This window comes from Dermochelys coriacea, chromosome 21, assembly GCF_009764565.3.
Source record: "Dermochelys coriacea isolate rDerCor1 chromosome 21, rDerCor1.pri.v4, whole genome shotgun sequence".
Classification (NCBI taxonomy): domain Eukaryota; kingdom Metazoa; phylum Chordata; order Testudines; family Dermochelyidae; genus Dermochelys; species Dermochelys coriacea.
The window spans coordinates 6461136-6487802 of record NC_050088.1 but is presented as its reverse complement, the minus strand read 5'-3'; the positions used below and the strand labels follow the sequence as shown (position 1 = coordinate 6487802).

The 26667-nt window shown below is 49.5% G+C and overlaps 2 protein-coding genes across 6 annotated transcripts in view; both read right to left on the bottom strand.

Annotated features, from left to right (window-relative positions):
* Window positions 1-1170: 1170 nt before the first annotated feature.
* On the bottom strand, window positions 1171-11093 carry LOC119846283 (Krueppel-like factor 15). Its single transcript, XM_038379707.2, has 3 exons — window positions 10843-11093; window positions 5047-6119; window positions 1171-1438 (listed from the first exon to the last, which is right to left on the bottom strand). Exons 2-3 carry the CDS (start codon window positions 5991-5993, stop codon window positions 1267-1269), a joined length of 1119 nt encoding a protein of 372 aa, XP_038235635.1. The 5' UTR covers window positions 5994-6119; window positions 10843-11093; the 3' UTR covers window positions 1171-1266.
* A 7425-nt stretch (window positions 11094-18518) lies between these two features.
* SLC45A3 (solute carrier family 45 member 3) overlaps window positions 18519-26667 on the bottom strand; it is a 56932-nt gene continuing 48783 nt past the window's right edge. For all 5 annotated transcript variants that reach the window (XM_043500679.1, XM_038379700.2, XM_043500677.1 and 2 more), the window contains one exon: window positions 18519-24135. In XM_043500679.1, the coding sequence (XP_043356614.1) occupies window positions 23698-24135 (438 nt within the window). In that variant the 3' untranslated portion in view covers window positions 18519-23697. The remainder of the gene's footprint in view (window positions 24136-26667) is intronic.

The window sequence follows — 26667 nt, the reverse complement described above, 5'->3', positions numbered from 1 at the left end:
AACTATAAAGCTGGGAACACAGATATCAACAGCAATGACAGTCAAACCCTTTGGTTAAGATGCTGTGAAGACCTGCCCGCTGTTTTTAGAGTCACCGTACCATTAGTAGCTGCAGCTGTTCCCTGCCCTTCCCAGCCTCAGGGCTGGGTGCAATGCCCACGGAGGCAGCTGTTGGAGCAGAAGCATCACCATTGCTGGGCTTGTGGGCCACACTAGCAACCTGCCAGAAGCCTGAGAGCAGCACGTGATTTGTACACGCAGGAACAGGGTGCAGACACCCTGGTCTTTGACATGGAAGGGCAGCCTGCAGACTTCAGGTGCCAGCACGCCATGCTCCGGCTCCACCTCAGCAGAACATGGTGGGGGGTAGGTTGCACTTTAGGAGTCCACAAGCAGCTAGCAAGCTCCTTGCTCTTGTTAGTGGAACCAGACAAAGCAAGGACATGCGCAAGGACCCAGCTAAGCGTTTGCCACATACGACTGAAGACACGGTAAGTGCATCAGCATCACCTTCTCAGGGACATCTTGGGAGTTGACCCTTGCTCTGTACATGATTAAAGAATATTTAACAGAGAAAGACATCAGCCTTGTCAATCCTGCAGACATCAGTGATGAGCAGCACACACTGGGAGGATGGGGGCGGGGGTGGGGGGGGAAGAGAAGAGATCAGAGACAGGGACACATCAAGAGACAGTCTGTTTCCATACCCACTGTACAATCTGTAAGTGAGGGCATCTTTCCAGCCAAGACTCCAAGCACAAGTCTTCATTGGCTCAGGCAGGATCCCTTTTGGATCTCCCCCCTAGGATGGCTGTCCATGGACTGCTGGGACACTGGTCTGACTTGCTGCTTGTATATCCTCCCTGCTATGGGGGCTGCAAGTCAGGATACTGGCTAAGGAAGAAGTGCTATTAACCCATTAGCTCCCACTCATATCAGGTAGATATTACAGTGACAGAAGCATTCGAATTACCTAAACAGATGACACCCATTCACTCACCGAAGCCCTTTGATGAGGCCATCCTCCCACACATGGCCCTAATTAGCTCAGGTGCCCATCATGTGAATTTACAAGTGGCACAGTAGTAGAAAAGACAAGTCCTGACCGTAAGGCACCCATGGGTAGAGGTAGACTTGGGATTTTCTCCAGTTTGTACAAAAAGTTTTTTCCCCCTCTGAACAAAAAACAAAACAAAACACCCCTTTGTGTTCACTATCCAGCTCTGCTGGATTGCATCCCAATTCCACAAGGCAGGGAGGAAAGGGTTAGCTGCTGCCGCTGTCTTGAGCTGTCCGGCTGCGCTGGCCCCTGTGGATCTTCATGTGTTTGGATAAGTGGTCACTGCGGGCAAACTTCTTTTCGCAGGTCAGACACTGGTAGGGCTTGACGCCGGAGTGGGAGCGCTTGTGGCGAGAGAGCTCGTCCGACCGGGAAAACCTGCCGGGAGAAGGGAAGCACATTGGGTTCTTTTGGCTGCACATTTACTACAAGCTAACCAAGGAGAGGATTGTCATTCCCTGAGACTACCAGGGCCAAACCGGAACAGAGCAGAAGAGGATTGTGGGAATTAGGAAGGGGTAAGAAGGAAGGCCTAAGGGGTAGAACTGAGACTCAGGACACCTGGGGTCAAGTCCCACCTTTGCCACAGACTCCCTGTGTGACTCCCTTGGGCAAGTTCCTTAGTCTCTAATAGTATGCCTACACCAGAAACGCTACAGCAGCACAGCTGCAGTGTAGACACTTATTACAGCGAGGGGGTTCTTCTGTTGCTATAGTAAATCTACCTCTCCATGAGGCATCAACTGCATTGACCGAAGAACTCTTCCACTGACCTAGTGGTGCCTACACTGGGACTTAGGTCAGCTTAAATCCATCACACAGGGCATGCAATTTTTTACAGCCCTGAGCGATATAGTTAAGCCGACCTAACTTTGTAGCGCAGACCAGCCCTCAGCATCCCATCTATAAAATGGAGATTATACACCCCTGTGAGTGAACTGGTGAGTGAGAGATGCTTGAATACTAGAGTGATGGGGGTCAGGTAAGCACCTGGAGAGACAGAAGTAGCACACAACAAAAGGGTTGAATGAAAACATCTTCTTGGCCAAAGTAATAATAGTTGGCATTTGCACAGCGCTTTCCACCTACAAGCTCTGCAGACATGAATGAAACCGCAGCTCCCTTGTGAAATACAGCCCCCATAAAGGCACAGGGGTGAGTGCAGCTTGCCTGAAGTCCATGTACTACAGGTTTCTCAGTTCCTCCTTTCACAACCACAGCACATATCCGGCATTTCCCCCTTTTACTATAAACACAAACTGGGCCAAGTGATCCCTGGTGTAATTTCAATCACTGATGTGGGTAGATTGGCACCAGAAATAAATTTGGACAGTTGTCTCAATTTTGTGTCTGGGAACAAGGTCACAGCAACAGCAGGAATTTCATCCCAGTTAGGATGGGCTGACCCGTGTCTGCTCTCCTCCCAGACTGGGCTAATTAAAAATAACCCCAGACTCAACACAGTATGGTTGCCACCAAGTGTTTCTGAGGGGATGCCCACACACAGCCGTCCCCATGGCAGGTGACTAGGATGCTTCCCTCCATCAGATTGTTCCCAGCCAGGAGCCTTGGAAGGTGGGGAAAGCTGAAGAACAGATATGGCAGCACCTGCCCATCAGCTCAGGAAAATGCTACCTACCATCTAATACAGCCAGGCTGATTTCTCCCTGCTCCAGGGAGTTCCCCCCCCCCACCCTCCACTTCTGTCCCTCAGTGCTTTGTTACAGTGACACACACCCCCGGGGCATGAGAGTGTGGAGCTGAACCCGCTCTCCCCTCAAAGAGCCTGGAAACCCCTGGGGACTGGATGGACCCAGGGACTGGGAATGGGGTACACAGCTTTGAACCTCTAGGTCACCACTTCAGAGCCAGCCCAGGGCAGCTGTGACCGAAAGCCAGTCCTTACCCTCTGGCAGCAGTTCAGTGGCCAGGCTGATTTTGGCAGTCTCACTACAGTTCCCTGTGGCCACACCATCAAGCCTCCCCTACAACTGGCCCCAGTTACCCCCTTGCTAGAAGTGTTGACTGTGAGGTTGAATGGAGCCAGGGACAATGAGCTGCCCTCAGGCTTGAAGGCTGTCGCTCCAGGGCAGGGTCGAGGCTCAGTGCTATGGGGATGCTTGCTCTGTAAACGAAGTACTCTGGGGCTGTCGGGCCAGTCTCCTTCATAAAGGTTCTTCTCCTCACCCATGGCACAGGCTTAGAGCACTCTTTCCCGGCAGCGAGTCCCAGCCCTGAGTTCGTGGGACCACTTCCAGGAGCTCACTCTGCATTACCACCCAATCCCTGGCTTCCCAATAAAGAGCAGCATTGGTTTGTCTGAATGGGGGACTAAACTAAACCCCTAAACTGTGACATGAGTTCATTTCTCAAACCATCAACAGCCAGCAGGAGGCAGTAACTTCTCATCACTATCAGCCTGTGTTACCTTCCAATCCGGGGACAAACGGTGAACTCCAGGTGCAAAGGCTACGTACACCAATTTCACAGTTCTAGGCTCAAAGTTTCCATCCTGCGGCATGTTACTGAAAGATCCAGATACTCACATGGCCCTTCTCCACTATGGTACCTGGATAGATCCATCTACTCAGCTCCTTAATTCCACATATGAAATAGATCAGCGTAACCTCTCAAGAAAGCTCTTTAAGTGCATTTAAATCCCCACCCAATTTCTCCAGCACCCTCTTTCTTCCACCCTAAACGGGGCACACAGAAATCCAAATCCTCACGCACCATCAGCACTAAGATATGCTGCAGAACTGGACTTGCACAAGCGTGGGTTTGGCAGCATCTGCATTACAAAGCCTCAGAACTGATGTGATATCACTGTGATGCTTCATGTTTACAACTATAACTGGAGAACGCCCACAAGGAGAGGATCCACTCCCTGTTCTAGCTCTGAGAAGCTCACACAGATGGTAGAAGCATTAGACAGAAGGGTTTTTCCCACGTGGCTGAAACATACTAAAAGAATGTGGAGCGAGAAACACTGGCTTATTTTCTAGCCTCGCCATGAGCAGCAAATTAATCAGGAGGGTTTTTTTTGTTTTTTTAAAACAGTGAGTGATTTGATTGACAAGTTCCTAAGGGAAGCAATGGGCAATCCAATAGATGAGAGATTTATAAGTGGACAAATTATAGGAAGCAAGTTCTGGAAACAACCCTGCACTGGCCAGGGAATAGACTAGGAGTAACATTTTCAAACACACCTGAATGACTTAGGAGCCAAACCATTTAAATCACTTTCAATGGGACTTAGGTGTTTTTGAAAGTTTAACCTAAATGTCCTGACAGGTCTTTCTATCCCAGCCCTCCTCAAAGCTCTGCTTTCTAGAATTCACTGTAAAAACAATCACACAAGGGCAGCTGACTGCTAGTTAAAACTCTCCTGCTGCTTTAAAAGTTACGATCTCAGTTAAACCAGTCAGCATATGAACAGCTTGGGGAAGCCACGGCCTGAAAATTTACACTTGAATGTCTTGGATTTGCTATATATTTAGTCCAGGACCCGGTGCCAGAAAACATTGCTAGAGTGAAGGGATGGTGAGATTTTAGAATCAGCTCTCTCGAGCATTAGAGCTAGCAGAGGATGTTGCATACCTTTGAAGAGCAGACAATGCCAGCTATCTAAAGGGACAAGACAACTGCTGAGTCAATAATCTTGCAAATCCACAGGAAGAAGCAAGAAGGTAAGCAGAATTGTGTGATTTTCAAAAAGAGGTCATGATCTGCCAGGGACAGACAGGACAGATTTCCAAGAGCTCAGCACCCAGCCCCCTAAGCATGCTGGATGCTGAGCTCTTCTGAAAACCTGATCCCAACTGTGGGTTCCGAGCACTTGAGAAAAGCAGGCCCTACCAGACCGGCGCTAGTCCTTATAACCGTATGCACAGGCCAGATCCTGCAGGAGGCAGTCAATGGCTTGGCTGCCTGGCAGCCAGTGGAAAGGCAACCTTAGCGCCAGGCTGCTGCGCTTACACACCCACCTCCAGCCGCAGTTGGGCCAGGTGCAGGTGTAGGGCTTCTCTCCAGTGTGACGCCGGAAGTGTGCTTTGAGGTGGGAGCTCTTCGTGTACATCTTGCTGCAGCCAGGGTGCGTGCACTTGTGGACCCGGATGACAGAAGGGGAGACCTTCTGGAACTTGGGGGCAGCCTCGACCCCCCTCACATTCCCCAGCGCCGCCGGCCTCAGAGCGATGGGCAGGGGGGCTATTTTGACGTACTTTTGGTCCAAGAGAGTCACGGGGGGCTGGGCGGCCTGAGGGACAAAGGTCAGGCTTTGTCCCTGCAAGCTGACCAGCAACTGGGCCACCCTGATGCCATCCACAGCGCTTTGCGGTGGGGGGCTCCCACTGTTCACTTGGACGGGCTGGATCTGGAGGATAATAGGGATGCTCCCAACACCCACCGTCAGGCCCGCAGCACTGGCTGCCTCCGCGGCCTTGGCAGAGCTCAATGCACCCCCTTCCAGAGCCACCCTGGGCGTAGGCTGCTCCCCAGGGCTCCCCAGGTTGATCTCCAGCTTCCCTCTGACGGGCTGTTTCTCACTCAGCTCATCCTTGAGGAGCTCCATCTTCTCCTTCAGGAACTCCTCAATCTCCTCAAGGGTGGGGGTGAAATCTCTGGAGAGGTCGGTGCAGAAGTCAGGCAATTTCAGATGAGCTTCATAGAGGGTGGCTTGGGATTTCTCGCCTTCTTTCTTTACCTTGGACACCAGGAGGCGGGCGTCTTGCGAAGGGTAGCTGCCATGGCAAAGGAGAAGGCTGGAGCCATCCGGAGGGTCGGACGCTCCTGCGTCACAGACTCCCGGCAGAACAGCAGACAGCATCTTTGTCTTACCAGCATCAGTGTTGCTGTCTAGCCAAGAGGCGCCAGCTGAGAGGGCCAGGGGGTCTGAAGCAGGGAGCAACTCACTGCAATTTAGAGAGACCATTTGTTGGCTAGTGTCCCTTCTGCACGGAAAGATGTTAAACTGACTGGGTAGGAAGCCAGTGTAACAATTCAGCTGGGCAGCAGTACAGCTGGTAGTCCTGATACTGTGGGGACAGCATTAGCCCACCTGCAAAGGAGTGACACCAAGGAGATTATTTATCAGTGCAAACACCTAGGAACAATTTGATTACACACAAGCCACTGTTGGGTTTGGTTTTTAAATTGCTCTGTTGCTCATACACACATCCCAGTTATTTCTACCCGACTGTCACGTGATGTAGGCTTTCTTCCTTGTTTCCATAATTTGGATTAGCAGCCACCTTCACATGCATGAAACACTTTCCCGATATCACTCTTCTGTTTCAACAATCACTGCAGTTGCCAGGCAGATGGTATGCAATAGCACATGGGATGGGAAGTGGTTTACTTAGGCCTGACTAGGAGGGGAGGTGATTCAGGAGATAAAATCTAAGATAATTAAAAAGGAGCACGGAGAGAGTTTGAGAGAGAAAGGAAACCCATGCTAGAGCCATTTGTGAGCTCTTAGTTTCCTGTGAGTAAGCAAATGCATGGGATGCTTTCAGAGCTGTCCAAACCAGTTGGGCCAGTCCTTGCTAGTGCTGTCTCCCCAGGTCCCTTACAGTCAGGAAGGGCAGATTCTGAGGAGCTTTCCAGTTTCAGCAAGCCCTGCCTTAAAAATAAAAACACCTGACTTAGTTCATGATCTGCCAAGGGCAAAACCTAGGACAAAGACCCTAAAATTGCTCAAGGCCTTTCGCAACATGGTTCATAACCTGTCCTTGGCATGACTTTACATCTCCTGCCTGGACGATTCACAATGAACAGAAGCCAGAAGGTGTATGTGAGGCAAGAGGTGGCATTGGGCCATATCTGTCTCACCCCATCTTCAGATCCCTACACTGGGCTTCCAGCTTTCCTCCCACATTAAGGTGAAGATGAGAAGTTTAAACTTAAAGGCTCTACACAGCCCCAACCCTGCCTATAGCTCTGCTCCCCTTTCATCCACCCCCCCAAGCCCGTTCCCTCCCCCTCGTCTCAATCCTGATATTTGTCTCTCCGTCTTTCCTCAGATGTACTCCTTTCAGGCTGCTGGCTATATTTACAACTGCCTCCCCCTCTCCACACACCATGCACCTCCCTTAACCTCCTTCCACTCTCCCGGTAAGAGGCAGTTCTTGCTTGAAGCCTGCCAGCGCTGCTCTCCTTGGGGAGATGGCAGGGACCAGTCTGCACAGTCTGGATGAGCCGACTCTTGCTCTCGAGCTCTCCACTAACAAGACAGACGGCTAAGCAGCATAGTCATAGGAGGGACCAGCCATTAGAACACTAGTCTGGGACTCAGAAAGCCCAAGTTCAATTCCCTGCTCGGCCAGACTCCCTGTGAGATCTTGGACAAGTCATTTAGTCTCTCTGTGCCTCACTTCCCCTTAGCATGGCCCTACTTCACAGGGATGTTGTGAGGAAAACATTAAGTCATAAGATGCTCAGATCAATGGGGCCAAGTAAGTACTTAAGACAGACACGCTCCGGATTTGCCAGGGGTCAATGACAGCATCTTGCCTACTGGAAGCATTTTTTAGATTTTACAGGTTTAACTAAAATCCACAGCATCAATCTACATGGATGACAACATTCAAGAGTTAACAGACATGTCATGTGTAAAAAAACCTGAGCCAGCTTTCAGGGAAGCGTATCGCTGGACTAGGTTAGCTCTTTAGACATGAGTTTGTGTTTCTATAGCACCTTTTGTTTGCAGTGTTGTTGTAGCCATATTGGTCCCAGGATATTAGAGAGAACACGGGTGAGGTAATATCTTTCATTGAACCAACTTCTGCTGGGGAGAGAAGCTCTTCAGGAAGAGCTCTGTGTAGCTGAAAGCTCATCTCTCTCACCAACAGAAGTAGTCCAATAAAAGATATTCCCTCCCCCACCTTGTCTCTCTACAGCACCTTTTGTTATGGGAGGATCTAAAAGCATTTTAAGTCAAACTGGACAGTCTCTACGTAAAAGAATAAATGGACACAAATCAGACGTCAAGAATTATAACATTCAAAAACCAGTTGGAGAACACTTCAATCTCTCTGGTCTCTCGATTACAGACCTAAGAGTGGCTATCCTTCAACAAAAAAGCTTCAGAAACAGACTCCAACGAGAGACTGCTGAATTGGAATTAATTTGCAAACTGGATACAATTAACTTAGGCTTGAATAGAGACTGGGAATGGATGAGTCATTACACAAAGTAAAACTATTTCCCCATGGTATTTCTCCCCCCCACCCCACCCCCCACTGTTCCTCTGATATTCTTGTTAACTGCTGGAAATAGCCTACCTTGCTTGTCACCATGAAAGGTTTTCCTCCTTCCCCCCCCCCCCCCCCCGCTGCTGTTGATGGCTCATCTTAAGTGATCACTCTCCTTACAGTGTGTATGATAAAACCCATTGTTTTATGTTCTGTGTGTGTGTATATAAATCTCCCCACTGTATTTTCCACTAAATGCATCCAATGAAGTGAGCTGTAGCTCACGAAAGCTTATGCTCTAATAAATGTTAGTCTCTAAGGTGCCACAAGTACTCCTTTTCTTTTTGCGAATACAGACTAACACGGCTGCTGCTCTGAAACCTGTCATTAAGTCTCCCAGTGACCCTGGGAAGTAGGCAAATATGCTGAATTCACAGATAGGCAGCCAAGGCACAAAGAGGTAAAGTGATTTGCCGAAGGTCACACAACAGGCAAGAGCTGGGAACAGAAGTCCCCACTTCCAACCTCCTGCGCTAATCAGTACAGCTCATTCCCGCCCCTTCTTTTTAAAGAATCAAAATGGCAAATGACTAGATCGACTCTTTGGGGGCAAGGACTCTAATACTAGGTTTGAAGAGGGTCTAGAGCACTGGGACCTCTGAGCTACCGCAAAATAAAATGATAAATAAATTATGATACCAAGGCATTTGCACCATCATCATCCCTGACCAGATACCATGGAAACAGCAGATACAGAAATGCCCACAGATACAATAGTCAAGGGCTAGTGAGCATGCACAGGCATTAGCATGCAAAAGCTGCTCTACAAAAATGAGAGCAAGGAGATAACTGCTCCCAACTGAATCCCAAGTAGAATGGGTCCACAAAACGGATTAGACTTACTTGAGGCAAAGGGAAAAGACGACTGAAATATGGGACCGCGACTCAGATCTGGAATCTATCCCTGGCTCAGCCACGCACGTCCTGTGCGATCTTGCAAGCCACTTTACTCTCTGCACCTCCCTGACTTCTGACAAATCACCGCTCTCTCTGCCTCAGTTTGCCCGTCTGCGAAAGGGGGCTAATAAAACTGCCCTACCTCACAAGGAGTTACAAGGCTGAGGAGTGCTTCGTAGAGTGCTCCCAGCCCCTTGGATGAGAGGCGGGGTATTCCTAGCAGTAAAGCACCGGCTGTGTGCCGCAGGGATCGCTGGTGGTTGCCATGAGCTGGAGTCTCACATGACTTATTATTTGCCTCAATGAGGTGAGCTGTAGCTCAGGAAAGCTTATGCTCTAATAAATGCGCTCGTCTCCGAGGTGCCACAAGTCCCCCTTTTCACGCGGCTTAGTGGCAGGCTCCATGCGCTGCCCGTCGTTCACCGGGGAAAGGGGCCGCAGAAGCGGCGCACGGGCCCACAGAGCACGCTGCAAACACTAAGGGGACTTAACGCCGTTCCCCGCCTTGCGCTAGCCACCATCGCTGCCGGCAAGGACACGCCCGAACGGCCCGATCGTCCGTCAACCGGCTGCGCTGGGCGCTTGCGATAGGGCGCCTCCGCCTGCGAGCCGCGGGCGCCCGGAGCCGGTTCCGCTGCGGAACAGCCCCCCGCGTGACGCCAAGCGCCCGGGCTCCAGCCGCTCAACCCCGGGGAGCCGTCGAAGCCCAGCCCGGGGGGTCTCCGCACGAGCACCCCCGGCCTGTACCGGCCCCACGAAACCCCGCCCCGCGCACCCGGCCTGCCCGCGGCAGAGCCCCGGGTCTTCCCCTGCCGGAGGCTCTCCCCAGCCAGCCCCGTGTGAACGCGGCCCGCCCGGCTCCCCGAGCAGCGGCCGTGCACCAACAGCCCCCGCGGGGCAGAGTCACACGCGGGGCGGCTTCGTGTCTCCACCCGCCGCTCCCAGCGGAGACGGGGGCTTTTCCCCAGGGTCGAATGGGGGCGGCTCCCTGGCTGCCCTGGGGGGGCGATAACAGTCAAGTAGCCGAGGATCACCGGAGCCCGCCCACTTCTCGGGGGGGGCAACAGGGAATTTAGGGGAGCTAAAGATGGTTCTTTAAACCACCGCGCTGGAAGAAGTGAAAACATCCGCAGCCCCCCCCCTCCGCTCCCCCAAACCGGGCATCCCCCCTGCCTCGGGAAGCCCCCTGGCAGCTCAGAGCCGGCCCCCCGCCAGAGACGCCCCCTGGCAGCTCAGAGCCGGCCCCCCCCCCCCCGCCAGAGACGCCCCCTGGCAGCTCAGAGCCGGCCCCCCCCCCCCCCGCCAGAGACGCCCCCTGGCAGCTCAGAGCCGGCCCCCCCCCCCCGCCAGTGACGCCCCCTGGCAGCTCATAGCCGGCCCCCCCCCCCCGCCAGAGACGCCCCCTGGCAGCTCAGAGCCGGCCCCCCCCCCCCCGCCAGAGACGCCCCCTGGCAGCTCAGAGCCGGCCCCCCCCCCCCGCCAGAGACGCCCCCTGGCAGCTCAGAGCCGGCCCCCCCCCCCCGCCAGAGACGCCCCCTGGCAGCTCAGAGCCGGCCCCCCGCCAGAGACGCCCCCTGGCAGCTCAGAGCCGGCCCGCCAGAGACGCCCCCTTCCCGGCTGCGCGCCTCTTACCAGCCCGCTGCGCCCTTCCATGCGGGCAGCTCCAGCTCCGCTCGCTCACATGACTCGGGGGAAGCTCCAGCCGCAGCCGCCGCCCCGCCGAGGGCTCGCCTCGGTCCCCGTCGCCCCATTGGTGCGCGGCCGCTGGGGCTCGCCTGGCCCGCAGCCCGAGGGAGCCGCCTCTGCGCGGAGCCCCGCTCGCTGCCGCTGAGGGGAGGGGGCGTGTTTCATAACGAATAGGGCCATTGAGGGGTCAGCGCTCATGGGGGCCGGGGGGGGGGGTGTCGAATAACTAATAATCGCATTTAATAATGCAGGGCTGCCGAACAATCATCCGCGTGATTAGAAGTTTAACAGTCCCCCCAGCAGCCAAGAGGTGAGGATTAATTCACAATTCAGAGATCATAGTGAAGAACCAGGGGTTAATCGTAATTAGAGGATGAAGGAATGCCACTATAACTAAAGGACAATAATGAAGAGGTTAATTAAGGAATACTGGATAATTAAGGATAATAGTATGGTCCTTAAGTACTGGTCCTTTATCCGCCATTAAGGGACAGTGAAAGGCCAGATTTGCAAAGGTATTTAGGCACCTAAAGGTGCTGATCAACATGTGGTGTAATTTTCAAAAGCACCTGCGGTGGTGCCTAATGCCCACTTTAAATGCCACTGGGCACCTAGCTGCACTTTTAGGCGCCTAAAATACCTTTAAAAATCTAGCTCCAGGTGTGTGGGACAAAGGCTGTTCCAGCGAGTTACAATCCCTAAGTACCCAGGTCCAGGTAGGGGAGGGCCTCCATAGGCTAAACGCCCCCCCCCTTTTGTGGTCGTTTTATTGTTTGAACAGAAGTCCTTAAGGACAGGCTCAACCACTAGGGACACTGGGATCCAGGCTCCACCAGTCCATAATAATTATAAGATATAATAATCGATTAATAACATTCTTCATGCAGGCATGTGGGGGAGGCACAGATTCCATCGTATTTGACATTTCTGGCGCATGCTCCATCAAAGCACTGACCATAGGATGCTCTGCGCTGGAGCAATTTTGTACACCTGCTAGGACTTGACTTGAGAGAGGAATTCCTCCTGCTTCACACTCCAAAGAGGCCTTAAATCAGACAGAGACATTAGCAACAGGCAAAGCTGGAAATTTAAGTGAAGGGGGAAAAATACTAGAGCCTGATTTAGGGGGAGATATTCAAAGGCCTGGCCTTCGGTGTAGTGACTTTCGGTGGGAGGACGGCACCTAACTACCATCTGTGCCCACAAGTGTAATGACTGGTTAAGGTAACACAGTGAATTAGTGGCAGGGCAGGCCATAGAACCAAAGAGTCCAGATTGCTCTTCCCCTCTATTTACACTGCCTGTAGACTGCGGGGCTGGGCTTGTTTCAGAGGCGATTGTTTCCCTCAGTCCCTTCTCATGGGACTCCTTGTCTTGTCACTTATTTTCACTCTAAGGCCCAGATCCTCAAAGATGATTGATTTTGATGGAAGTTAGGAGCCTAAATACCTTTGAGGATCTGGACCTAACTCCCTTTTTTCTAAAAAGGAAATGTCCAATGTGGGGAATTTAAAAAATAAACCTCTGGATATGACACAATGGTTTTGAAACCCTCTGCAAAGTGTCCATATGCAGAAGCAAGGGTCATATCCAGGTCTACAAATTTGTTTCAGTGGACTCCTGCCTAGTCTTAAGCTAACATTTTCTCTTGCCATCCAACAGCTCACATGTTCCTCAACCCACCCTCATGAAACCTTCATCCTTTCTTCTCCTCGTGGCATGGCCAAGCATGTTCTCTTCTGGAAGCTCACAATACTGTATTGACTTTTATCCTGGTTTATCAGATTGCCAGCATGGTCCTCCTGAGGCGATACTGCTTTTATTCCTCCTGCAGCTTACCACCATGTTCCATTTCCTCCTTTAATTTATGCTGGGAATAGCCCAGGTTTCTCCAAAAGTTAAAGATCATGTTCTAGCAGGCAGGAACAATTAACGACTCCTGAGTAAATGGATTTTGAAAGAGTCTTTCATTTCAGTAGCACTTTGCTGGCAGGACAAGCTGCACGAGTGCTGCCAGAGTGTAAAAGAGACAGACTCTGCAGGTCTCTGGCAGAGGTAGGTACGGTTTTCTCAAAAATGGTGTTTTGGGTTTGAGCCTGTGTCCATTCCAGACACTGGGAAGCACTTCTCTATCTCAGTCCCTCCTTTGTCACAGGGGTTTCACACCTACTCTTCTCATAGGTTCAGTCTGTGCTTTCCACCTCAAGTGTATGGCAATTGATTTTGTATTTGGTGAAGGCTTTGCACATTTCACTGCAGTGAGATAACCCACTAGCATGATCATTCCGTGAAAGGAGCTGTAGCACTCTAGCTTGTTTCAGATTTGTGGTTCCCTTTTTGTTGTCGCTGTGGTTCTAATGCTATGAGCCTTTCTTGGTTCCTTGCTCTGCTGCTCAGGCTGTTAGATTTGTTGACACATGGGGGCGATCATATATGTGAAGATCAAGCTTTTATTTTGATTTATTTATTTTTTTCTTCAGTGCTTTGATTTTGCCTGAATCATTGTAACTATTTGCTGACAAATCTGGGCCCTGAACTTCAATTCTTTACAACAGAAAGAGTTGAATTATGTTGTCAGATAGTTTAATTGGATAGTTTTATCAGTCTAGATGGAGGATTTCAAAAGAGCCTGAAGATAGTCTTCAGAATAGCAGCCGTGTTAGTCTGTATTCACAAAAAGAAAAGGAGTACTTGTGGCACCTTAGAGACTAACAAATTTATTTGAGCTTAAGCTTTCGTGAGCTACGGCTCACTTCATCGGATGCATTTTCCACCAAATGCTTCCGATGAAGTGAGCCGTAGCTCACGAAAGCTTATGCTCAAATAAATTTGTTAGTCTCTAAGGTGCCACAAGTACTCCTTTTCTTTTTGAAGATAGGCAGGCATCCAACCCCTATTCAATTTTAAATGAACTTAGGTGTCTTTGACAAATTAGTGGTTTCTTTACAGCACCAAGATCACAGAGCTATTTCTTGTAATGGGTTATGCTGGTGCCGGTCAGGCATTGCAATATTAGTTTATTGAGGATGCTGCAGAATAGTTGCTTATGTTGTTTGAGGCCATCTCTGCTTCTGTGTATTGGGCTAATGAGTCCAGCTGGCCATACTCCAGCAACGTGTCTAGACTGGAAGGTTAAGTTAAATAATTTCAGAAGGGCTCCCTGCACATGTTCAGTGCTGCATTTCAGCACTTGGTTTAATACAGTGGTTCTCGACCGAGGTACATGTACCCCTGAGGGTACACAGAGGTTTTCCAGGGGGTACATCAAAGTATCTAGATATTTGCTTAGTTGTACAACAGGCTACATAAAAAGCACTAGTGAAGTCAATACAAACTACAATTTCATACACACAATGATTTGCTAATACTGGTCTATATATGATACACTGAAGTGTAAGTGCAATATTTACATTCCAATTGATTTATTTTTATAAATATATAGTAAAAATGAGAAAGTCAGCAATTTTTCAGGACTAGTGTGCTGTGATACTGTATTTTAAAGTCTGATTTTGTAAGCAAGTAATTTTTAAGTGAAGTGAAACTTGGGGGTACGCAAGGCAAATCAGACTCCTGAAAGGGGTACAGTAGTCTGGCAAGGTTGAGAGCCACTGCTTTAATATATTTATTATCTGAGCTATAAGTTTCCCTGAACTGAGGTTTTTCTTTATGTCTTGCATTTTCCCAGTGTGTCTAGAGAAGGCTGGTCATTTTTTAAAGTGTCTTCCAGTGTAATTGCTTTTTAAGGGTCTGTCTTGTTCTTGAGTCATTTTCCCATCTAGTAGATTCCTTTGGTTACGTCTCAGAAATGTTTTGCCCCAATTCTCTCATCTGGATGGCTTGGCTAACAAAGCTAGTCTTTGTACTGGTTTGAATGTTGCCATGGTGTGCTACAAGGAACTGGAATCGAGCCCACCTTCAGTTTGTGCTAATTTCTGCTTTCTCCACCACCCTGTTCTTTTCTGAAACTGTGTATGTGATTTTCTGTCCATGTACCAGGAGAGGGCACCACAAGGTTTCATCAGTAAAACAGCCAGGCTGCTAAGCCAATAAATCAGTGGTGTATAAGCAGAGCCAAGAGTTTCTTTATTACACCTTAGCCTCCTTTATGAATCCAGCTTTGCAACAAGAAGGGACCAAAAAAATTATATCAGCCTTGGAAGAGAAAATCCCATACCCCACCCCTGAAGGAAGCAACCCAATGCCCCTTGCTCTCCCTGGCCGTCAGCACCAGGGACGGGTCTAATAGCAGAAGTATGCCGTCACCCGCCTGCTGCTTTGACTCACACATGAGCATCACACAAATTGCCCCAGTAGCAGCTGCTCCGTTACTCCATTGGGGCAAAACTCACCCTTATGCTCAAGATTTATGGACCCCCTACATCCCACTGCGTGGACTTAAGGGATGAAGAGGCCTTCTGTTGTGACTCTGCACAGGGCTAAATTTCACCCAATATGTGTTTTCTTGTGCCCTGTAAAACAGGTGTTGCATGCAGGCCTGTCCCCTACCAGTCATTGGGTCCAATCCTGCAGCCCCTTACTACCGAGAGCCGTGCACACTGACATGAGCAGTCCCCCAGCAGCCTACTCACCCTAGTCAGATCTACACCCAGTAGTAAAGGTTTGCAGGCTCAAGCCTTATCTTTCTCCCTTGCTCTGCAGCAGGGAGTGGCGTGGAGCAGACTACACAGCGTGTAGAAGTGCAGGAATCAGAAAGCAAGTCTGAACCGACCCTACACCCTAGTAACATTCCAAAGTTCCAGCCTATCTGGGGCTAAGCAGCCTCTAGGCCCTAGCTGTCAAGGCACTTTTGTAACCACCTGAGCCATCTTCTGATGCCTAAATACCTTCAAACGTCTGGCCCTAGCTTAACTTTTTTTAAAGGGAAAGCATTTGAGTTATTATAAATGACCTCCTCTCTTCTGTTGCTATGTGGAAGGTGCACACAAACAGCGGGGAAACTACGAAAGGAACCACACACAGTGCTGTCCGACGCAGGGGGGGCCGGAACAATTTGTATAGTGGGGGGGCTGAGAGCCATTGAACCAAACTGTAAACCCTGTGTATGATGGAAACCACTTCAAGCCAGGGGGTGCCGCAGCACCCCCAGCATCCCTAGTTCCAGCACCTATGGTCTGCTGCACAAAGCAACCAACCAGACAGACTAGAACAAAATCAGTTTTCCTCCAGTCCCTGCGAACAATTGCAGGGATTGCTTCTAAAAAATAACTCTTCTAGCTGAAAATGTTGAAGTGGACAGGGTCTCTTTAAAAAAAGGTAGGTTTAAGGATGAAATATGTTCAAGAGGAGCTAGATTCTGCTGTCATTTACTGCAGTGTAAATGCAAAGCAACTGCGTCAAAGCCAATGGAATTAGTCCAGATTTATTCTCCTGGGCCAGAGATCAGAGTTTGACCCTGAAATGTTTTCATGGCATTTTAAAAAATTCATTAATGTTTTAATTTTGGAACAGGGGAAGCTGGCTGGTCACTTGGTGAAGACAAGTGCTGTTTATGACTCTTCTATTGATTTGCTGAAAGGACTGCATGCAAGTCAGTGCCTGGCTCTGTGCCTCAGTTTCCCCTCTGTAAATAGGGGCCACACAATACTTAGCCACCTTGCAGGGATTTTGTGAGGATTCACGCATTGGTGCTCCTTCCTAGGCAACACAACGGCACATTATACTGCAAATGATAAAACATTTAACTCCGGATAAAGCATTGGTTCATACCCTAGCCCTTGCTGCATATCTGATTGTTAGCCTGGTCTTCCTCTCCCCTCCTTATTCATCACATCAGCAATGAGGCTCTTATCACATCATATCTGTTCGGCTCCCAGCTTGGCTAACACACCAGGGACCTCTAGAGCTATAAGCAGGACTCTCTACAGCCTGAGCTACAGAGCCTGGCCTGTTCATCTAAAGTATTTCAGAAGCACCTATCGTCCTGGTGCTTAGGGGTCAGAGTGTGACTTGCTGTGCGTGCCCATCCAGGGGTGAAAGGCATCATGGATCACAGCATGAGTCTGTGGTGGGGGCTGTAATAGATGCATGTCCTCTGTTGATTTGGCACAAAGGGGGAGAAATAACACACAGTGGGCTATGGGCTACATTAGGCTCCCACTCTGCACGTTGTTCCATGTGGACAGATGCCCGCAGTCTCATCGAGTCCCAGTGTCTTACTCTGGATGCTTCTCAGGTCAGGGATGGTGTCACTGTATTTGCCAATGATACTCCTAGCATACTTGGAATGCTGTAGAAATTAGTGTCTCATCTGCAGCTGTTCAGGGCTCCAGCCTGCCTGCTACATTTCAGATGTCTCACCCACAGTCCAGTCTTGGTTCCGTGTGCGTAAGGCTGTGAGCTGCTCACTTATCAGGAAGGGATGCAGTTTGCAGAAGCAAAAAGATTCAGGAAACAGGTTGGGGACAGAAGGAAATACAGTATTCTTGCAGGTTTCAGAGAACCAGCTGCGTTAGTCTGTATTCGCAAAAAGAAAAGGAGTACTTGTGGCACCTTAGAGACTAACAAACAAATTTATTTGAGCATAAGCTTTTGTGAGCTACAGCTCACTTCATCGGATGCATCCAGCTATAGCTCACAAAAGCTTATGCTCAAATAAATTTGTTTGTTAGTCTCTAAGGTGCCACAAGTTCTCCTTTTCTTTTTGCGAATACAGACTAACACGGCTGCTACTCTGAATTCACGGGAAAAACATTCTTGCAGTAGAACTCATGGTATAGCACCATCTGCTGGTACAGCTAGAGAGAGTACAGAAGCCACGCTCAGCGGCGTTCTCCTCCTAACAGTGCAATTCTAACAGCCTCTTTAAACACGGATACAATAGCACAGGGAACAGTGCAGGAACTAGAGCCAGAGAGGAGTTTTGCAGGGGAGCGGGGGAGGACATTGTGAGGAGGGAGGAAGACATCAGAAATTATTATTGGATCCGATTAATTGCCAAGTTTGGGCTGGCTTCCATGGACTCTGACCCAGAGCCAGGCAAAAGTCTGCCAGGAAGGGAGGCGGTGGTGACATAAGTTGATGGCAACCTCTTCTGTAGGGAAAGCTGTGGGTGGAGCACAGCTTGGCAATATAGAAGTCCAAAACGTGGGAGGCACAGACATCATCAACCCGTCCCACATGGAGTTTTGAACACCGTTACTACTGCTGTATGAATACTAACAGTCATGGAGCTTGCTCCTTAGGACAGAGGATGCCCTGCTCTCCACTTGGCCAGTGCACTTTTGTGGGCTTGGCTTGTGGCCCATATCGCACTCCGAGTCATCATGGATTGATGTGCAGCAGGTCAGGAGCTTGTCCTCCCCAAATGAGCTCACCCCTTGCAATCTCTTCCTGGTACTGGTGGAAAAGAAAGGAGCGGGACATGTTTCACTGGAAGGTAGTCTTCATTCATCCCGTCTCCTCCGTCCCTGGCTGCTTTATGGTTCCCCATGTCTTCCAGCACAATCAGGCCACACAAAGAAGGGCAACAGTAGCTTGGGGGTGAGATGTGGGTCACTGCCTTATCCAGCCCACCAGTGTTCAGACTGGGGAATCAGAGGAAGGTTTCTGGCCCATCTCTCATGCACAAAGCAGTGCAGTTAACTCAGTGACACACACAGTGATCCAATGTAAAAGTTTTTTATTTCCCTCCTTAATAAACTTTATAATATCCCTCTCCTTACACTGTACAAAATATTTACTCCACTAAATAAATAAGAAAGGACCATATTGCAGACAGTGTATCTTCCTGAAAGAAAACAGCATCAAAACATCTTTCCCTAGACAAGAGATTCACAATAATGCACTCTTATGCATTAGAAAAGAAAGACCCAACCCTACCTTTACAGTTTTCTCCACTGACCCAACACCACTGAAGGTGTTCCCTTTAAACACCCCTGGGGCAACCAAGAAGGGAGAGGCATAATATGATTCCTCAGTGGAGAGGGAATGGATCTACCATCCAAACCCAGCAGAGTTCCCACGAACTGCCTGCCCTTTCCTTTACTGACCTTACACCAGTGGTTGAAGATTGGAGGATATGATTTGCATTCTACAAAGATTTTTACATCTACACACAAGTTACTTCAGCAACAGATTGGAGGCTCCAAGTGCTGAGGCTCCAGCCTGAATGTCTACACCACAATTTTTAGCCCCACAGCCGGAATCTCGCGAGCCTGAATCAGCTCTTTTATCCCTGTGTAGATGCACCATGTATGTGCTGATTATCCAGGCAGAGCTGTGGTCTTTGCATTTGCTCAGAAACAGCAGTTTTCCTATCTAGAGATGGGCCTGAGACAATTTGGGCCTGACCTCACAGAGGGGCCAGGGATGTTTGGAGCTGAAGCCATGGCTAGCTCTTGGCATGTACTCCTCTCTCCCACCCCCCATCCTCCCGCCATGCCACCTCCTGGCACACAGCCCAGCAGGGAGAGTGAGGAAAAGGGAGCTGCTCAACTCAGTGCTCTGCATGGGGGAAATCTGGACTTTCTTGCTGGCAAGCCGGACATTAAATAGCTTCTCCCCCTGAGATACCCACTGGGCTGAAGAGGGAGAGGACAACTTCTTAGCTTATTTACTATGAATAAACCCCACTAGAGTGCCACTACCACCTTCCCTCCTTTGCCACTAGTGATGGGAAAGCCTCTATCAGGCTGAGACAGATAAAGCCCCCCACAGTTCCGGCAATTCCCAGAGCCTGCTGTGTCTTCCCAGTTGAAATGGAGAGCTCAGGAGACCAGGATCTGCTACTGCTCAGGTCAGAACAGGGGCAATTGGAGCCCCACCTAGAACTAGGTGGTGCAGATACAAAGGAAAGTTAGCTGGGGAGTCAGAAGTTCAATTGCTCAACTCTCTCTTTTCAAACACAAAAAGAGTAAACACAGCCATCTCCCCTGACATCATGTCTTGGCTACTGACTAGGCTCCTTTTGCACACAGGGTCTGCCCTCTCCTGGGACGGGCCAGGTCAAAGCATGACAATAGAGACAAACGCTAGGGTTTACATTGGGATTTGGGTGCCCAACTCCCTCTGAAAATGTTTAATCAGGGGCAAAGGAGAGGCTCTGGTTCAAGATTTGTGGTGTTTATTGTTCTAGGTAGTGCCTGCCTGAGACCTGGGCATATTACAAGTACGCCTTCACTTCTCCACCCCATCACTTTTCCATGCATCTTTCAGGTGAGTGGTCAAGATGTCCAGAGCGCTCATGGACCATTATTTTCAAACCTGATTTATATTTAGTTCTCAAATAAGTGGTTTGCCGAAGTGCTGAGCCCCCAGTAGCTCCCAGTGACTTTAAAGGGTGTTCAGTGCTTTCGAAAAACCAGGCCATTGAATGGCCTTGGTTTGAATATTGTGGTCAGTGGTTATTACAGAGTTTGATCATTAGGCCTGGCATCCTGAACAAATGCCATCTTAGGTAAATACATTGTGCCTCTTTAAGATTTCCCCATTCCTTTCTGCTATACAATGTAAAGAGGTTTTCCTTACATAGTAAATAACTTCCCATCTGCAACCCACATATAATTGCTCATTGCAAGGGCAGGTTACTTCAGCCTCTAATACATTATTAAAACACACTTCATTATATTTAACATTATGACATACCAGTCTGAGATAGGTGCCATGTCTGGACTACTTCATCCAAAAAATGGTGGATGGGATTTTGTTTTGGGTGGGGAGGGGGATGAAAGGAAATTAGAAGGGTGATTTCCAGCCACTGTCCCTTCCCCCAGAAAATTCTGTCAATGGAATCAGAAGACATAACCTTTTAGACCCAGAACACAGATTTCTACTCAGTAAGCTAGAGATCAATCTCCATGAGCCCAGCCAAAATGGAGACTCTCTCTCTCTCTCTCTCTCTCTCTCATACACACACACACACACACACACACACACACACACCCAGTGTGGTGCATTCCAGAAGCGTGCATGGGGGAAAATCCAATCCTCCCCCTGCCCCCCTGCCAAATGAGCTCATTGGGAAGGTTCTCCCTGCAGCTGGAAAATAGAATGACTTGGGGTAGGCTTGGCAGTGAGAGATCTAGATTAAAGCTAAAGAGATTGGGAATGCTGGAAGCAAAGGCCTCTATTGGCATATGGGGCACTGTGTATTCATTTCCCACGCTATCAGCCCCATGGCTTAACTTGACATGGTAAAGTTCCACACTAGCTCTTGACTCGCTGCTGGCCCTTGTGTCCGCCCTTCCCTCTTCTCCTCATCCTTTGGAATAGAGGCATTGATCCCATTGGTTAGCGGGTGGTTTATTGAGTTGGCTCCTTGGCCCAGGCATTGTCTGGACTAACAGGATTCTTGTTTAAAAGGTTTGCTGGTGGAGCAGTTCCCCACAGGAAGAATGATAGCAAGGGGCAGGGGAAGACAGTCCCACTGTGAATGAAAAAATAGAAGAGCCAAGGATTTTAAAAACCATTAGAGAGATTTTCAGAGGCCCGAATGGCAGTTTGGTTTTCAGTGGGAGTTAGGCCCCAGCTGGCATTTCTGTTTTTGATCATTTCCCCAAGGTCTAATGGGTTTCTGAAGTTAAAATGGGAAATGGGAACAGGTGCAATTTAATCACTGAAGACTTTATAGGTGTGTCTACACTGCAGTGTAAGCCCTGGGTTTGAACTCAGGCTGAGCCTAAACCCCGTTCTCCACACACACAAATTGCGCTAACCCAGGGCTCAGAACCACATGGGAATGAAGGATCCAAGCCTGAGTCAAGCGGGACCCAGGATTCAAGCCCCATGGCTTTGCAGTGTAGACACAACCTCCCTGGACGCATGCTCTGGGAGTCTGCCAAAAGTATCCCACAATCCCATAGGCTAGACTTTCTTTGGCTTGTGGACAGTCAAGCTTGGTGGACAGTCAAATTTTCCAACATTGCACCACAAACAAAGGGCTAGAGCAACCACCTGTTGGTAGGGTGCGAGGAAGTCCGGTCTATGGGTGGTTGAATTTGGGCCCACATAATATAGAGTAGATGCTGGAGCCCCAGGTTGGGGCCCAGGGTTCAACGGTTCCTAACCTAGGGTTCCAAATGAGCATGGATGCTCAAGCCCTAGGTTAACAAACCCACAGTTTGCTAACTCAAGTTCTACTAACCTTGGCTTGTGTTGCAGTACAGACACCCCATGTTTCCATAAGGGTGACTCATGGAGAGTGGGATATAACTGATCTGGGAATATCCTCTTAGCTGGGAATGACCTCTGCAGCAGCAGGATCTCAGAATCCAGGACAGCTCTGCCATCAATTCATGGCAGCAAGAGCAAGGCCAGATCAGTGGAAAGGTCATTCTTGGCTTCTTCCCTTTGAAAAAGGGGCAAAGCAGAAAAATGGCCCTACAGAGGAGTAGAACCCAGGACATGCTACAGGGTCCTCTCTCGAGCCTGCTCCAGCTTACTCTCCTGTTGGAGGGAACAACTGCACCCAATCGGCATCAAGGCTATTCCCTAGTGGAGGGGAATAGGCATCAAGGGGACCCAATATGGGTGGAGAAGACAGAGAATGTGAGGAACAAGAGATTTGAAATGGAGGAAGCATCTCACGAGGTGGGGAGGGAGGGGGCAGGCACAGCCATGTGGGATGAATAAGGACAAGGAAGGGATGGCAAGGCTAGGCACCAGCAGGGGTTTATGCAGCAGAAGAGTCTCCTGCACACCCTTCAAAGGGCAGGGTATATGTTCCTTTTCACACCATCAGTGAACATGGCCCGAAGAGAAGGCAGCATGTCCAATTATTCAGCCATGCAACAGGGCAGCCAGGACTTGATCTCGTCCAAGGGCTTAGTGCATCTCCTACATGGAAAGGACTTCACAGCAGTAACCTGGGACAGGGTGTCCCGTTAACATGCCTCAGCCAGGAGGACAAAGGATAAGTGCTTCCAGCCCCTGCAGGGTACAGAGGACACCAGACCCCGCACATCCCGCTGGGGATTATTACACTTGAATACAGGGTAAAGTTCAGGCTAATGAGGTCTGAGTAGTGCCATAAAAACACGGCCCTGGAGCCTTGTTAAATCAACTCTGCCTACTGCCTTGAACCAGGCCATTTTATAAGGCCACTGCAAATAGGTTTCAGGCACTTGTGGTGCACAGAGCGGCCAGCCAGTGCAGCAGGGTGGCCTGGGGTGCACTAACACCAAGTGGTCACTTTGTGATGCTCACCAGAGCAATAGGATTACTAGCCTTGGACAGAGCCAGACTCTGCCCATGCATCTCCAGCACCCCTGTGCCATGCAGGACTGCTTCCACACAGCTCTGCCAATGCACTCGCATCCTGATCGGCAATACCCCATTCCAACCCTGGATGTCTACCCCCCGCCTGTCCTCCGAATATTCCAGTCCACAGCAGCCACCAGTCAGAGAGGGGAGTTACATTTTCGAAGCAAGGTGAAGCCTGCCAGAGCAAGGCAGGATTTAAGCTGGTCTCTGCACGAATGAGACAAGGAGCAGTCTCCCTCTGGGATGCAACTGCCTCCCTCCCTTGGGGGAATTGTACAGAAATTTAACCCTGTGATTGAAGGGAAACTCTTCTCCTTTCACTTCACTGATGCCCTCTATGCAACACTGCTCTCAGACAAAAGCACCACAGGGCAAGCTCTGATGGTGGGAGATAGAACAGCATTGTGCCCTTCCTAATACACCCGCGCTTAGCCCAACAACCTCTCCCCAGCCACGTGCCCCACAGAAACAGCATGAGAGACAGAAAGGAGGGGTGCACAATGTGCAGCCTGCCCTATTATACAGTGTCAATGCACGTGTACAAACAAGTTGGCTGTACGCCACGTGCACACGTACCCCGTTTTACACCGAATACTTGGCCATATCGCTTTTATCAAAGACGACTTTGGTTGCAAAGTAAATAGCGACCAACCCGAGGCCGGTGGCAAACACCATGTAGGCAGTCACCGACTGTGTAAACTGGACAATCGACCCCATGACGAGGGACGGGACCACCTGAGAAAGGAGGAAAGCACTGTCTAAAATGGCCAGGTCCAGGCAGATCCCTCGACCGGGTGCTGCAGGGTCAGAGTCTCCCACCCTCATCATGAGCGAGACCTCGCAGGGAGAGCCAACGCACATGGCTGAGCTGGCAGCTGGAGGAGAGGAGAAGAGGCCCCCAGCATGGCCATTCTGGTAGGTCAGCTTCTGGCTGGAGAGGGGGCCTTTGGGGAAGCCTGATTTCTTATCCAGCTGAGCAGCATCTTCCTCTTCTTTGCTTTTGTACTTATGCAAAAATACCTGAGAGACAAAATAAAGAGAGAGGGAAAGTGAGAAACTGCAGGGGTTGGTGAAGCCCTAAAGAGCCAGAGAGCGGACCAGGAGAGTGGTGCCATTAGCTAGGGCAGGGCAGAGCTGGAGCGATACACCCCTCGGCCTGGCAAAACTTCCCCTGGCTTCAAATGGTTCCAGTCCCGTGAAAATCCTCAGGTTTGGCTAAAGGCTGGAGACATTTGCAGCAAGTCTGGGGCGAGTTTGATGGTTTCCAGTAGCAGGTAAGATTGGCAGGAACTTCTTTGTTAGGCTTCAGATTCAAAGTGACACTGACATGCTGCGGTAACTTGGCTCCAAGCGGTACCTTTGTGTGTTCGCTTCACGCATCACCAACGCCAGGGAGCGTCTCAACCCAAAGCCAAACAAGGCTCTGCTATTTGGGGCAGTTTGTCTCTGAGCCTTAAGAGTTGTCTGATCACTGGACTCTCAGAGAAGCAGGTGGTGCAAACCCATAACGGGCCCAATTCTCCTCTTGCTCCAAGCACAGTTGCATGAACTTCAATGGCCCAACTCCCAGCACACACTAGTGTGAGAGGAGAATCCATCTAAATAGAAAATGCTCCCTTACCTAGAGAGAATGGGCCAAAGCCCTCCCCACCCTCATGCCACTGCAGCCAGGTGAGGGATGAACTTGGTCCAATGCGGGAGTGATACCATTGCCCAGGGCTACAGGAATCATCTAGGGTGGGTGCAGTTTGTGCAGCTGATCTAAAGGACTCAGTGCCCTCCTGCTGCAGATCACGTGAGCTGCTCACAACCAATACTTGCTTTGGAAGCATCGGCACCGCTTACATGGACTGAAGGGCACGTGTTGGACTGTGGATTTGGCACTATTATTTTTCAAAAGCAGAGTGTCGAAGTTATAATCTCAAGACTGGAGCACCGGCAGGCAAACAGGCAATTGTGCATTCAAAGGTGTATTGGTGCAAATAAGAGGTGATAGCTGCATAACTGAAGTGCTCAAATTGTCAAGCAATGGCCCTTACGGCTTGTCTACACATGCAGTTATTCAGGATAGCTATTGCATTCCAAATTCATACTCTACCTTAGTCTGAATTAACTTTCCATTGTAGGTCTTGTCTACACTATGAAATTAGGCCAACTTAAGTCACGTCAACCTACAGCCACAGCAGCAATTAGATCAGCTGTTGGTGTCCACACTGCCCTCCTTCTGCATGTCCTCAACAGGAGCGGTTGTGCTGACTGAAATGGAGTCCCCCCGCCACAGGGCTGACTGCCAGAGCTGGAAACAAAATGTACCTCACCTGACACACACAGACTCTGCTGTGGTATAGTATCACTAGCTATTTTCCATTAACGTTCCCTGAAGCCATGGCCACAGCTCTGCAATGCACCCGTTTCAGATTCAAGCAAAGAAATGAAGCCAGATGAGACTTTTGGTCCCCAAGAACCTTTTGTTGAGAGTCAAACAGCTTTACATGGACTCTGACTAGCCACGAGTCTTCCTAAGACAGTGTTTTGTAATAAAGTTGGTCACTTCACTGGTCTTATGAATCTAAGTCAAGCCACCTGAATCCCACATGCAATGGCTAGAGCTTCATGAAACTCTCCGTTTACACCTACCACACCAAGGTTAGAGGGATCCAGAATTTAAGTGGTGCAAAACCAAGCACAGAAGAGAAGTTGGGTAAAAACTGTGAGTGCCAAACTCCTCAGAGCTCTAGATGCCTCATACTAGATGCAGGATGGTCCACGAAGCCTACTTGGATACCCTGAAGGCACGTGCCACAATTTCTTGCTCTGTCTAACTTGGTCTAGACCAGAATTTTAAAGGGGTACATGTTCTAACACACACACACACACACACACACACAAAGCCTCGTGTAGAATTAAAAACTAAGAGCATAGCTACACTACAAAAATATGTTGACTTAAGTTAGGTCGACCTACAGCCACTGCAGTAATTAAATCAGCTCTTCATATCCACAATACCCTCCATTCTCACCAGGAGCACTTGCACTGACTTAAGTGAGCATTGTGGGGCATTGACAGCCAGAGCCCCATTGCCCCACATGGGGTGGACAGCTGGAGCCCTGTTGCAACTCAAGTTAGTTGAGTTGAGGAAATCCTAGGTTTTAATTCAACTAGCTAAGCATGTGTTAAATGCATTGTGCTTCGTCTATGATAGACATTCAAATGCATTACTTAGAACATCATTTATCCTACTCTAGACAAGGCCTCTTTGGTCTCACTAATACAGGTAGAATCGAGAGCATGCACGAAAAGAGACCAACTTACACAGTCCATGTGAGCAGTATCAGATGGGGTTAATCTTGCTGGCTTGCACTAATGTTCCACACAACGCTGGAGGGGCAGCTGTTATGCGGCACCCTTTCATTGACTCACTTCAGGAGGAAGGGAGAAAAAGAGAGGAAAACAGAAAGCAGGAAAAAAGGAACGACAAAAGGCAACAAAGAAAAAGAATTAAACCAGTAAAAAAGAAGAACAAAAAGGAAGTGAATCCAAGAAGATGGATAC